The following is a 14,897-nucleotide window of genomic DNA, read 5'->3' as shown; positions in this document are numbered from 1 at the left end:
CCAACTGCACTCCAGCCTGGGCGACAGAGCGAGACCCTGTCTCAAAAAAAAAAAAAAGTGCAAGGAAAAATACACAATTTGCTTAACCTATGTGGTTAAGCTCTTCAATCCTCAGTCCCCTTGGCTTGGAGAGCTGCCCAGATATGCGAGGATGCAAAGGTTCTCGATTTCTCATGTTTGTGCTGAAGCTTCCCAATTGTGTCTGCAGCCTGCTACCTCAGCATTACTCATAAAAGTATTGTTTTAGTTTCTAGTGAAGTGAAAAAGGGGAACTACGGTTTTCCTTCCCATACCAGTTGAGAAATTATTTAAAGACAGAGATCCTTAAATGCTTGTTTTAAGGAAGCATGCTTCTAAAGGAGGTTGACAAATGACACACTTCACCCTCCTTTGGCGATGAGTTCAGGAAGGCTTCCTGCAGGTAGCGTCTGACGGTGGCTAAGCGAGCCATGCAGGCTCAGACCTGGGGGCAGAAACTGAATGTCAAACCCCTTCCTGACATGTCTACCACGTTCCTTCCAGCAGGTTTGAATTCCAAAGTCTCAGACAAATGACCACACTCTGGGTGGTTTAAAACAACAGGGTCAGGCGCAGTGGCTCAGGCCTGTAATCCCAGCACTTTTGGAAGCCGAAGCAGGCAGATCACCTGAGGTCAGGGGTTAGAGACCAGCCTTGCCAACATGGTGAAAACCCGTCTCTACTAAAAATACAAAAATTATCCAGGCCTGGTGGCGTGTGCCTGCAATCCCAGCTACTCGGGAGGGTGAGACAGGAAAATCTCTTGAACCCAGGTGGCGGAGGTTGAAGTGAGCTGAGATCGCACCACTGCACTACAGCCTGGGTGACAGAGCAAGACTCCATTTCAAAAAAACAAAAACAAAAACAAAACAAAACAAAAAAACCCCAGGAATTTATTCTCTCATAATTCTCAATGTCAGAAGTTTGAAATCAAGGGGTCAGCCATGTTGGGTTTTTTTTTTAAGGCTCTGAGGAAGAATCTGCCCCCTGCCTCTCTCCAGCTTCTGGGGGCTGCCAGCAATTCTTGGTGCTCCTTGGCTTGTAGACGCATCACCCCAACCTCTGCTTTTTTTCTTCCCTGCATCTTCTCTCTTCTCTCAATTTCCCTTTTCTTATAAGGACACCAGTCACTAGATCAAAACTCATCCTAATGCACTATGTCCTCATCCTAACTTAACCACCTCTGCAAAGACCCTACTTCCCAAAAGGCCACAGCACAGACACCAGCATAGACCTTTAACATATTCTTTCATGGGACACAATTCAACCCACAACAGTAGCTATTGTTCTAATCCTTGTATTACAGATTATAAACTGAGACCCAGGGAGTAACTTACCCAGAGATACAGAAAATAAGGGGTATGACTCAGTTTGTAATCTGTCTAGACCTCATTATTACCATTTGCCCTTGCTTGTACCAGGCCTTTTAGTGGGTGCTTCATTTTCATTTCTAATCCTTATCTCGACTGCAGAGAGTCATATCCCTCATTTTACAAACAGAGGCTTACATAATTTAAATGGCTTCCCCAGTGTCTGAGTCTATTTGTGTTGCTATAAAGGAATACCTGAGGCTGGGTGATTTATCAAGAAAAGAGGTTAATTTGGCTTATGGTTCTGCGGGCTGTACAAGCATCGCACCAATATCTGCTTCTGGTTAGGACTTGTGGCTGCTTCCACTCATGGTGGAAGGGAAGGGGAGCCTGCGTGTGCAGACTCCCCTTGTATGGAAACAGAGGAGGCAAAGAGAGGGCAGGGAGGTGCCAGGCTTCATAACAACCAGCTCTCATGGGAACTAAGAGTGAGAACTCACTCATCACCACAAAGATGCCACCAAGCTATTTTTGAGGGATCCACCCGCATGACCCAAACACCTCTTATTAGGCCTACCTTCAACACTGGGGATCAAATTTCACCATGAGGTTTGCAGGAGTCAAACAAGCCAAACTAGAGCACCAAGTCACCATGGGTAGGTAGAAAGTGGCATATTTGGGATCTAATCTGAAGTTGTGGCCAATAATTCTCACCCAGGTCAACACACCAGACATCTTTGGGATGGCTCGCTCCTCCTCATCCTATAGCCTCTGCCTTGAGATGGTGTAACTTCCTCCCTGCAGTTGAGAATCATGACTGTAAATGACACACTACTGGAATTGCCCATGTGAAGAGTGTAGAGGCAGAAAATGAATCACTGACCTTTACAGCACTGCAACTGATGCCTCACAGTGGGTAATGGTCTGACCAAGCATTCATCTTCTTTCCGGCAGCCAAGGAAGAGTTGAACAGAAAACCCACACAATCAGGAAGACCCATTAAACAGCTATATATGCCACAACTAATTACTTCCTTATGGGGTGCTCCATGTGGGCTGAAGATCACTTCCCTAACAGGTGCCTTCCTGGGAAGAAGCCTCTATTATCACATTGGAGAGGAACAAAGTCTCAGACAAATCCCATACTGCAGTTATTTAAATGACCTCATTCTTCCTCAAAATAGAAAATCAAAAGCATCACTTCCTGGCAACTGCTGTGCACTCTTCCTTAATATCAAAGATATGTAACACACACAGGCTCATCAGTGCCTTACAAACATACAAACCCTGAGCACAGAGCCCTTCAAGCAATGCTTGAGCCACAGCAGCTGCCTTAAATCAACACTGATGTGAGAAAACACTCTGCCCAATGCCACTTCTGCAAGTTGGAGCAACACTTACCAGTTAAGGTTGTTTTTACTCCTTTGTCTTGAAAAGACACCACAAAAGAAGCAGGGGCTAAGCATGGGCTTTGGAGGCAGGTGGACTTGAATGTCAACCCCAGCTCCATCATGCACTTCCTGTGGGAACCTAGGAAAGTTATTTCTCTTCTCTAGGCCTCAGTTTCCTTGCCTGTAAATGGAGATATAGACATCTACCTCAGAAAGGAATGTGAACATACCACTCTTACCCTTGATTCTTAACAGGGAATAGGAGCAATGGGCAAGAATGAAACATTGTTTGAAGTCTGGTTTTATTTATTCTATGTGCCTCTACACTTCTATAATACTTAGAAAAGATCTGGCTTAAATAATGGATGTGAGCACAGTTCTGGCAGAGGCATTGCGGATGAGAAAACAATTGACAGAATGAGAAGACTGAATGAAAAGAGATTGACAGAAGTCATTCATTTCTTTCATGTGCTCAGTACTATCCCATTGAATAAAACACACCCATACACATGGCTGGATGGGGTTAGGGGACAATATGTGACGCTTTATTGCCTGCCTGTGCTGTCTGAGAAAATCAAAGTAGGTTTAGTTAGGGCATGTGAATCCCAGGGAATGTAATGCCCAAGCCCTAGGTTGCAAACTGTTCAGTCTAAAGGTATACCATGAAGGGACCCAGCCTCAAGGCCCCTTTCTCAAGTGGGAGAAAGTATATAGACAGTAGAAGAAAAAAGAATAGGCTCACATGTTTCAGGAAAACATATAAGAACTATTAGAAAAAAGAAATTCATAAAGGTTTTGTGATTCATTTAACCTTATTAGTCGATGTCTATGATTTTAATGTTATTACTAGAATCACACTGTTCATTATTTCCCCCAGTTTGTTTAAATCTGCAAATACCTTATGTTCAGTTTTACATCTGTTAAAGCAAGATCCTCAAGGGCAGGGATGGAATTCTACTCACTTCTGCATCCCTTGACATTGCAGTGTGTGGAACAGAGATGACAAATACAGGTTCGATCTGTGCCACCTGAAAGAGTGCCATCTAGAAGCAGTTGCTTCAAACTGCACTTCAACGGGACCCACACGCCCTGCTAAGCAACTCAAACTCATCATGAAATAAATCTGCAGAAGAAATGTGTACTCTCTATTCAAACTCTGGAGTAAACAAAAAGTGTATGATTGACACAATCACAAAATGGCATTTAAGTGGAAGTCTGTTTCCTGAAGAAATAAAAGCCAGAGCAAACAGATTTGGGGTCATATTTTTGTTCACTGAAAGGACCAACCAGTTTCATCAAACAAGCTTTAGAGGAAGAGAAATTGAGTAATTCATCTTGTCAGTTACAGTTCACATATATGCACACACATACAAACTGGCTCAGCATCAGTGAAACATAACTATTCAAATACAAAAGTATAAAAAACCTCTTTAAAAAACCAATAGCAGCCAAAACAGAACATTTGTAAACAAAACCACTACTATCAGCCCTGTGCTTAAACACAGAATCTGCATTCTTTTGAAACATTAAGTATATGCAATAAAGAGAATATAGACCATCTTTTTCCTTAATATACAATACCCAATATCTAAAACAATGCCACCAATAATAGACACAAATCGGTGTTATCATAAGGCATGTTGAACAGTCTTTTTCACAGTACTCAGGGGCATCATGTTGCTGCAGAGGCCACACTTTCCAGAAGTTTTCTCCTCGCTGTGATCCTCGCACACCGGGGGCACTCGGAGGACTGGAAGCACTGTTTGTGAAAGCAAGCCCTGCACGCTGCAAGCAAGGAAGAGAGCCGTTAGCAAACGGTCTATCTTGTTTTCTCACATTTCTGCAGACATTCGTCTCCATCCTAGGGAGGGAGAGGGGTCTGAATCCAGAGCCCAGAGTCTTCTAAAAAGAAACCAGCCAGGCTGAAACGCACGTTTCAGCAGGTCACATTTCAGCAGACCTGTTGGACTCTTCCAACAGGTCATGAACAGGAGGCTCAGAGAGCCTGATGTAACGGACACTGCAGTGCCCCCTGGATCTGCTCAAGCACTGAGGCAGGCGTTTCCCCAGCTGCCGAGAGAGGTGGTGGCTGATAACTCTTGGGAAGCCACATTGTTTCTCTAGATATGGCCCTACATCGAGAAAGCTGCTTTCTCCCCTTCCTGGCACCAGCCTGCATTCAATGACTGATCACTATATAGTGAGTAGGCCGGCCCCAATTTGTCCCCAGTTTGGAACAATGCTGAAAGGCCACCAAACTCCAGAGCTCCCCGTGAGATGAGCTGAGGGCTCCACTGCAACCCCACCACAGTTCAACTTCTCCCTCTCCCAGTCTTGCTGCCTGCACACCCCTACAGGTATTAAGTTGAAGAACATGAAACTCTTTGTAGGCAAATCTCTGCCCCAGAGTCTCTTTGCTGGGGAGCCAGTCCTGCAACACTGCCTAAAGGGTTGGGGAGACAACACTGGAGTGGCCTGAGAGGAGGATATGCCCCTATCAAGGGTGAAGGCAGAGTTCATTACCAGGATCTCTCCCATTAAACAGAGTTTACAGAACACGGGATTCTCTCGGGCACTAATACCACAGAAGGGTCGGCAACCTTTTCTGTAAAGAGCCAGATAGCAAATGTTTTAGACCCTGAGGGCCATGTGGTCTCTACAACAGCTACTCAACTCTGCCTCTGTGGCACAAAAGCAGCCAGAGACTTCACCACTGGGCATGAATGATCCAATTACAAGACAGAGAGGTGGGCACAGGCAACAAAGGGACCATCTCCTCTATCCAAACCCTGCACCAGAAGACATTATCCTTTATCCCTGCCCCACCCAAATACTCCTCCTTCTGTGCCCAAAACTTCATTATCTCCAATCCAGCATACAAGCACACACCAGCATGACTGTACTTTAAATAACTGTGCTTAAATTATTAAGCTATTATTCAGCTTAAGTTAATTTTGTGCTTAAGTTACTAAACTTAGTTTAATTAGTTAACCTATTATTAAGCTTATGTTATTAAGTTATTAAGATACCTGAACATCTTCTACATGTTGCTGTCTGAAATGGGAAGATGACAGTCGTATTCTGGCAAAATTCACAAATAAAGCCCTTTCCTTGACACAGCTGTAAAAGAAGACATCAAAAAGTTACAACCTTCTCTTGATGGAGAAGCTGAGTTTTCACTATTACAGAACTTTATAAACATCAGTGTTTCAGTGTCTATGATTCCAGCCTCCAGAAGGAAAAGGATATTGTGTTTTGCAGCAATGAATGGGTCAGAATCAAAAAAAAGATAAAAATGTACATTCATCCAATTCCATATCAAAGCAGTTTTAAAGTACCAGAGTAAGGTCCTAATTGTAAACATGCACTCTGAAATGATCTAATTTCATTTATCATTGCTGCACTACAATTCTTCAATCCGTGTAGACACAGAGCCTCCTGTTCCATTGAATCCTGGTTCCACATGACTATACTTGGTGCATCAGGGCAGAGTGGGCCCTGAGCAGAACTGGGCACCCAGATGAAGTCCATTGGTCCAGGCTTGCATCCTGGCTCTGCCACTTACCAGCAGGGGTATCTCAGCTGTTACTTCACAGCTCTGACCTCAGTTTTCTCATCTCTAACTAGGTCACCGGCACTTCCCTCAGGGTTTGTGAGAGTTAAATGAAGTCAAGTGCGGAACACCCAGCACAGGCCCTGGTGCATCGGGAACGCATCTGCTCTGGGTGCACCCTCACCTCACAGCCAGCCACATGTGCAAGGGAAGCTTTCAGAATGTCCTTGAGTAAGGGTGCCAGCAGCCCTTTCTTGATCCTGACCAGGTCCTCAAGGGAGAACAGGTGGAGCTCATCAGTCAAGTGTCCCGGCACCTGCTCGAACTCCTTTAATGCACTGCCAGAGAGGAAACAAAGAGGAATTCAGAAACCCACCCACACAGAGGACAGGGAAGAATGGGGCCAGTTGTTTTCTCTTGGCACTCACACTTAATTTTTTTTTAACTCAATTTAAAAAATAAATAGCTCCAAGAACAACAATGAACCATGCTCGCCACCATTCTACATGTTGCAAGTTTGCTTGGAAGCCAGGAAGTTAAAATTCCATGAAAGCTGATTTCAAAAAGCTGAATAAGCAGAGACCTGTATCTCTTACAGCCTGCCCATGCACACATTGAGCAAAAGAAAACTGAGCATTAGTTTTTTAGGTCTTAAAGAATGTGAACCTAGTACCCTTTGATTACCAAGTAATCAAAATTCCTACCTTATTTCTTCCAGCTACATTTCAAGTCTATCAGCCTTATGGACTGTTGGCTCAGCTGCGAAAATTCTCACTCACTCGGCAAGCCTATGACTTCCAAATGCACGAGTCAGGCACTGAGCTTAAGGCTCATGCAGCCAACTGCCAGTGGTCATGGTCCCTAGGGCATTCAAAACTTCATCTTCTCCAAACCCGGCAGGTGTCGACCTGAATTCTCTCAATGGCTAGTAGAAGCACTATTCCCTGCACTTCCAAGACAGCCATGGCCTACACTGGACTTGGCATGCTACAATGCCAAATTCTCTTCAATTCTGCACCCAGCCTGAGGTGCCCACTCCTGCAGCATCCTCTGCCTGGAGAATCCCCAATCCCTCTTCTTTGCTCCACCTTACTCTTCAAGCTCAGCCTTTTTCTCCTGGAATCCTTGCTTGCTGTCTACCCTATCTCACTCCTAACTGAGCTAAATGCTGCCTCCGTTTGTATCCTCATGGTCCCCCGACACGTGTCTAACACTCAGTCCAGCAGTGATCGGTTGGTGCTGACCATCCCCCTGGACTTAACACAGATCTACTAATTTTTTTTATCTGAAGCCCAGAATGGATATTCAAGATTTTTTGTACAAGGTAGGAAGTATAGGTATTGTTCTATGTTGTGGATGAAAAAACCGAGGCCCTGAGACCAATGCCATGCCAAGGCCATGAAGCAAAGGCTCAAAACCAAATGACTCCAGAATACATGCTCCTTCCCCCAAAATTTAATTAAAAAGCAATACATCATCAAAGATTAGAGACTGAAAAAAACGCTTTAAAGCTAAACCATTTATTTAAAAACTCTATAATTCCACCAAGTACAATAAACAATCTTAACTTCCTTGAGTAACCTATGCTTTTTCTACTTAAAAATCTCTCTCTCAATGAATTCATGCCTAAGTCTTTACTGGTTGTATAGTATTCTATTCTACGGACATGGTATTAATGTAAGTACTGCCCTATTATGAACACCTAGATTTTTAAAATAATTTCAACTTTTATTTTAGATTTGGGGGTATGTGTGCAGGTTTGTTACACAGGTATATTGCAGGACACTGAGGTTTGGAGTATCAATGATCCCATCACCCAGGGAGAGAGCATAATACCTCTTAATAGACTTTTAATGCCTTTTCTTATTTAAAAACAAAACTAGTAACCCCAGCACTTTGGGAGGCTGAGACAGGCGGATTACCTGAGGTTGGGAGTTTAAGACCAGCCTGGCCAACATGGTGAAACCTTGTCTCTACTAAAAATAACAAAAATTAGCCAGGTGTGATGGCACATGTCTGTAATCCCACCTACTTGGGAGGGTGAGGCACGAGAATCGCTTGAACCTGGGAGGCAGAGGCTGCAGTGAGCCAAGACTGTACCACTGCACGCCAAACTGGGTGACAGAGCTAGACTCTGTCTTAAAACAAAACCAAAAACAAAAAAAAAAAACTATACTTTAAATCTCTGCCTATATCCATCGGTATGTCCTTAGGATAAACTTCCAAAAGTACAATTTTTGAAGACCATGGTTCCACTTGGTTAGACATGCCTCCCTATAAGGGGTTTTAAAAGACCCCTGGTATACTCATGGTCATATCCACTTTATTCACAATAGCCAAGGAGGGGAAGCAACCCTAGTGTCCACGGATGAATAGATGGATTAAAAAAAATGTAGTATATACATACAATGAAATATTATTCAAACTTAAGAAGGAAGGAAATTCTGGCTGGGCGCGGTGGCTCATGCCTGTAATCCCAGCACTTTGGGAGGCTGAGGCGGGCAGATCACGAGGTCAGGAGATTGAGACCATCCTGGCTAACATGATGAAACCCTCTCTCTACTAAAAACACACAAAAAATTAGCCGGATGTGGTTGCGGGCGCCTGTAGTCCCAGCTACTTGGGAGGCTGAGGCAGGAGAATAGCGTGAACCCGGGAGGCGGAGCTTGCAGTGAGCCGAGATCGCGCCACTGCACTCCAGCCTGGGCGACAGAAGGAGACTCCGTCTCAAAAAAAAAGAAGGAAGGAAATTCTGACACATGCTACAACATGAATGAACCTTGAAGACTTTATGCTAAGTCAAACAAGCCAGTCACAAAAAGACAAATACTGTAAGATTCCTCTTATATAAGGCATGTGTGTGGGCAAAATCATGGAGACAGAAAGTAGAATAGTGGCTGCCAGGAGTTAGGCTAAGAGGAAGAGGGAATGGGGAGTTGTTAAATGATACAGAGTTTTAGTTTTGCAAGATAAAAAGAGTTTGGGGGCTGCATGGTGGTGATGATTGCATAACGATGTTAATACTTTAATGCCACTGAAGTGTATTCTAAAAATGGTTAAGATGGTAAATTTTATATGTATTTACCACAATTTAATGATAACAATAATAATAATAAAAAGGTCACTGGCTAGAGTTGTTCATCCTCCAACTAAACCATTCTTCTTAATGAGTTAAATTCTCCATTATACGGTTAGGCTGTGTCCCCACCCAAATCTCATCTTGAACTGTAGCTCCCATAATTCCCACATGTCATGGAAGGAGCCTGGTGGGAGGTAACTGAATCATGAGGCACGTCTTTCCTGTGTTGTTCTCATGGTAGTGAATAAGTCTCACGAGATCTGATTTTTTTTTTTTTTTTTTTGAGACGGAATCTCGTTCTGTCTCTAGGCTGGAGTTCAGTGGTGCGATCTTGATTCACTGCAACCTCTGCCTCCCGGGTTCAAGCGATTCTCCTGCCTCAGCCTCCCAAGTAGCTGGGACTACAGGCATGCAGCACCACGCCTAGCTAATTTTTGTAATTTTAGTAGAGACAGAGTTTCACCATGTTGGCCAGGATGGTCTCGATCTCTTGACCTCGTGATCCACCCACCTCGGCCTCCCAAAGTGCTGGGATTACAGGTGTGAGCCATCGTGCCTGGCTGATCTGATGGCTTTATAAAGGAGAGTTCCCCTGCAAATGCTCTCTCTTTGCCTGCCACCATGTAAGACGTGCTTTTGCTCCTTGTTCACTTTCTACCATGATTGTGAGGCCTCCCCAGCTATGCAAAACTGTGAGTCAATTAAACCTCTTTCCTTTATAAATTACCCAATCTCTGGTATGACTTTATTAGCTACTTGAGAACAGACTAATGCATCCCACTATTGGCTTAGTAATTCAAAGAGATGGCATGATTTCCCAAGGAAAGCCATGAGGTCATCACTGTGCTAAGAAGCCCTGTGTAATGGGGGAGCCAGATGCAGGAGGCACTAATAGGATTAGCAGATGTATGGAGGGAAGGCAGCCTGTCCCAGCTGAGAATAGTACCTGTTAGCAAACCTACAGGTCTTCAACAGCTTCTTGATATGGAAGAGCTGCTCCTGAATTTCCTAATGGGAGAAACCAAACACGGGGAAAAGTTAAATGTAATAAATGACACGGGAAAAGTGCAAGTCAAATTTAAATGTTATTTCTAAGCTTGAAATGCTGCATTTGTATAAAACAAACCTTGAAAGCAAACCGCCTATACAGCAAGCCTTCACAACTGAGTCCGCTGATCCACAGAGTGTGCCCTGGATGGATCCAGGTTTTGTAGAACCTAAAACTTACAGAACTTTGGGGCCTTCTTCAAGAAAAACATAATACTAAGTATAAGATTCAGTGTGGGGCCTTGGAAAGAGCCTGTGCAGGAGAGGGGCTCCAAAGTGTAAGCTTCACTAATTTTTTTTTTTTTTGAGACAGGGTCTTGCTCTGTCACCCAGGCTGGAGTGCAGTAGTGCAATCTCGGCTTGCTGCAACCTCCACCTCCTGGGTTCAAGTGATTCTCCTGCCTCAGCCTCTCAAGTCTCGAGTAGCTGGGATTACAGGCGTGTGCTACTATACCTGACTAATTTTTTTTTTTTTTATTTCTAGTAGAGATGGGATTTCACCATGTTGGCCAGGCTAGTCTCGAACTCCTGACCTCAGGCAATCCGCCCACCTTGGCCTCTCAAAGTGCTGGGATTACAGGCGTGAGCCCCTGCGCCCAGCCGCTTCACTCGCTTTATGATCCATTTGCCTCTTAGAGGATGTATCTGTGGGTTCCCCAAGCTAGTGTGATGTGCATTTCCTGCCACAGGACACTTCCAATGAGAGGGATGGGGTTGGGGCTGCGGCTCACCTTCACTCTGTCCAGCTCCTTGGCTTTCGCATACAGGCTTTGGCCGATGCTCAGCAAATTGAAAATGGGCTGGTGCCATATGCTGTCGAGCAGCCGTTTGGAGAAATTGCTGACGTAGTACTTCTTGAAGTCCCACATCATCAGGATTCGGGCAGGGATGCACGACTCTGCATATGAGTGGCAGCAGTCACAGAAATACTTCCCTAGGTATTCGCAGTACCGGAGCCGCTTCACAAACTCTGCCAAGCATACCGGAGGGTGAGTGCCACACCTGGTGCTGAAAACCTATCCTGGTATACCCCGACTTCCAATTCCTACGCAAGATTCAAAGACTCTGATGACTTGTTTCATGATGATAAAGCCATACTCAACCTCATGACAGCTGGGAAGGCTCCAGCAGAGACTTGGGGAATTAAATCATGGCCATTCATGAGCTCTGCTCTTGTGGAACAGATGTCAGAAAAACAAAACCTTCCCAAAATACTCCTGGATTTGGAAGATGGAAATTGCAAACTGCAGTGTAGCAAAAGGAACATTCATTTTAGGATCTGGAAATCTGAGTGGGAGTCCAGACTCCTCTCACTAGCAGGAAGACTGAAGGCAGATTAGGCTAACTATTCTGAGACCACAAAATGCAACTCAGAACTGGATCGAGTGTTATTACACATAGGAAAAGTGCTTTATAAATTGTGAAGCAGTATATATACAATGTTAGGAAGCAGCATCATAAAGACCTTGATAAATCAATGAGAAAAAAATACAAAAATGCACAAAGGATGGGAATAGGTAATTCACGGAAAGAAGAAATGCAGATAACTAACAGAGAAAAACAATCTCAGAAACAAAAAAATGCATATTTTAAAAGTGAGGCTGAGCACAGTGGCTTGTACCGGTAATCCTAGCACTTTGGGAGGCCAAGATGGGAGGACTGCTTGAGCCCAGGAGTTCAAGACCAGCGTGGGCAACATAGTGGGACCCCATCTCCACAGAAAAAAAAAAAATTAGCCAGGCAATGTGGTGTGTGCCTGTGGTCCTAGCTACTTGGGAGGCTAAGGCAGGAGGATTGCTTGAAGGTGGAGGCTACAGTGAGCCATCATCATGTCACTGCATTCCATCCAGCCTGGGCAACAGAGCGAGACCCTGTCACAAATTGATGACAAATAATAAAATTAAATTGAAATGAAATGAAAGAAAAGAAAAGTGAGATACTCTGTTTTGACTCAGCCTGTCATAAATTTAGAAGACCCAGAACTGGTGCAGTATCTAGAGGAGGGCATCTACGTCTAGCACTGATAGAACTAATTTGTAGGAAGACATTTTTGTGATAGACTTCAATTCTTACATGTGTAACAGTAATCCTGCTTCTGTTACTCCATCAGACAGAAATGCTAACAGGCACACATAGTGATATAAAAAGGTGTTCATTACAGCACATTTATAATGGGGGTGGCAGCCAAAATGTCCATCAAAAGGCAATTGGTTAAATAAGTATGGTGCACTCAACATGAAATGCTGTACAGCCCATAAAGTACACGGAAGAGCATGGGAAGTGGACATCCAGTTACAAATAGGTATAATGTGATCTCAATTTTATTTAAGAACATATATATAAACATACACTAAACATATATTCACTGTCTAAATCCCCACCAAAAAGCCAACAGTGACTATTTCTGGAGGGTAGGGGAAAGAAGGAATTTTTGCTCTTTACACTTTTTTTTTTTTTTTTTTTTTGAGAAGGAGTCTCGCTCTGTTGCCCAGGCTGGAGTGCAGTGGCATGATCTCAGTTCAGTGCAACCTCTCCCTCCTGGGTTCAAGTGATTCTCCTGCCTCAGCCTCCCCAGTAGCTGGGACTACAGGGCGTGCCACCATGCCCGGCTAATTTTTGTATTTTTAGTAGAGATGGGGTTTCACTATGTTGGCCAGGCTGGTCTCAAACTCCTGACCTCAAGTGATCCACTCATGTTGGCCTCCCAAAGTGTTGGGATTACAGGCGTGAGCCACCACGCCCACTGCACTTTCTAACCTACTAAAATAAACACTCATTGACCACTTTTGGAAATGTGTCTAATAAAATACATTAACAAACAAAAGGTATAAAAACTAATGCAACAAATACCTGTGCACTCACCACCCAGCTTCAGAAAGAAAACAATTCAGTTGAAGTCTTCTATGTGCCCCTCCCTCAACACTAGGTTCTGACATGAACCAAGTTTGATATTTATCATTCATAGTTTGAGTCATGTACGTCTTTGTAACTGAAATACCATACAGCATAACACAAATCTTAGTTGCCATATACTGGGAGGATTAATGAAATCATGGATGGGAAAGCAGCTGCTGTAGAACCCGTACACTGTAGATTCTGAAGATCATTTCCAAATAATGGCTTTAAAAATAAACAAGGCCTGGCCGGGTGCGGTGGCTCACACCTGTAATCGCAGCACTTTGGGAGGCCGAGGTGGGCAGATCACCTGAGGTTGGGAATTTGAGACCAGCCTGACCAACACGGAGAAACCCCATCTCCACTAAAAATACAAAATTAGACTGGAGTGGCGGTGCATGCTTATAATCCCTGCTACTTGGGAGGCTGAGGCAGGAGAATTGCTTGAACCCGGGAGGCAGAGGTTGCAGTGAACCAAGATTGCGCCATTGCGCTCCAGCCTGTGCGGGCAACAAGCGTGAAACTCCATCTCAAAAAAATAAAAATAAAAAATAAACAAGGCCTGGCTGGGAGCGACCACAGAAATGAATCTTGCTGAGTACTTACTCTGTGCCACAGATCAGTTAAATGTTTTACGTTTACTATCTCATTCTGTGCTCGAAAGTCTGTGAGAGAGGGATAGTTATTTCCCCTATTTCACTGATGAAAGCACAAGACACTGAAGTTAGGCAACACGCAGGGCCACACGAACAGTATGTAGGCGGGCAGGATTCCAACCCAAGCCTGGACTGCGAAAGCTCCAGCCCACAGCCATCATGTCCCACTCCTCCTCCGCTGCATTCGATGGTGGGAAAGGGAGAGGGAGCTAATGCCTTTGCACTTGCCTAAATTGTCCCTCAGACCCAGGTCACACTCTGAGTTGATGTTTAAAAGCAAACAAATAAAGAGTTGTTTTTTGTTATTCATGATAGTTATGTTCTCTAGAGTCGCCATGAACACTGAATTAGACAATACTGAACCACTGCTCCTGGGGGAAATTCAGGGTTAGGCACCTGTGAGCTTCTGGTAGCAACAGTTTCATCTACTCCTCAACACACACTCAATATCCATTCACTCATTCATCAAACTTCATTGAATACATGCTGTTACATTATCAATACAGAATACACTAATGTCCATCTTTTTTAATTTCCTAAGTCCTTTAACTAAAACAGAATACAAAGTGACCTAAACCAGTGGTTCTTGGCCAAGGGTGATTTTGCCTCCCAAGGGGCATTTGCAAATGTCTGGCGCCATTTTCAGTTGCCACTGGGAGCTGCTTCTGGCATCTACTGATGCTGCTAAACATCCTACAGTGCACAGGACCCCCCATGACAAAGTCCATGGTATTGAAGTTGAGAAATCCTGCTCCAAAACACAATTGTCCTCATTTTATGAAAAGTCAGCATCAGGGAGTTGGGTGGAAGAGAAATATTCTAGAACAGAGATGTCCGGTATAACTTTCCATGGGGATAAAAGTGTTCTATATCTGTGCTGTCCAATACAGTAGCCATGAGTTACATGTGGCTATTGAGTACTTGAAATGTAGTTAGTGTGACTGAGGAA

The 14,897-nt window shown here is 44.0% G+C and overlaps 1 protein-coding gene across 17 annotated transcripts in view; it reads right to left on the bottom strand.

The window, feature by feature from the left end:
* Positions 1-3,969: 3,969 nt before the first annotated feature.
* Positions 3,970-14,897, bottom strand: part of RUBCNL (rubicon like autophagy enhancer) — a 95,370-nt gene continuing 84,442 nt past the window's right edge. For all 17 annotated transcript variants that reach the window (XM_055096700.2, XM_055096704.2, XM_055096703.2 and 14 more), the window contains 5 exons: positions 11,129-11,367; positions 10,297-10,358; positions 6,456-6,609; positions 5,748-5,838; positions 3,970-4,503 (listed from right to left, as the gene is read on the bottom strand). In XM_055096700.2, coding sequence (XP_054952675.1) covers positions 4,391-4,503; positions 5,748-5,838; positions 6,456-6,609; positions 10,297-10,358; positions 11,129-11,367 — 659 coding nt within the window. In that variant the 3' untranslated portion in view covers positions 3,970-4,390. The remainder of the gene's footprint in view (positions 4,504-5,747; positions 5,839-6,455; positions 6,610-10,296; positions 10,359-11,128; positions 11,368-14,897) is intronic.

The sequence above is a fragment of the Pan paniscus genome, chromosome 14 (assembly GCF_029289425.2).
Source record: "Pan paniscus chromosome 14, NHGRI_mPanPan1-v2.0_pri, whole genome shotgun sequence".
In the NCBI taxonomy this organism is placed as follows: Eukaryota; Metazoa; Chordata; class Mammalia; order Primates; family Hominidae; genus Pan; species Pan paniscus.
This window is presented reverse-complemented; position numbering and strand designations above follow the sequence as displayed.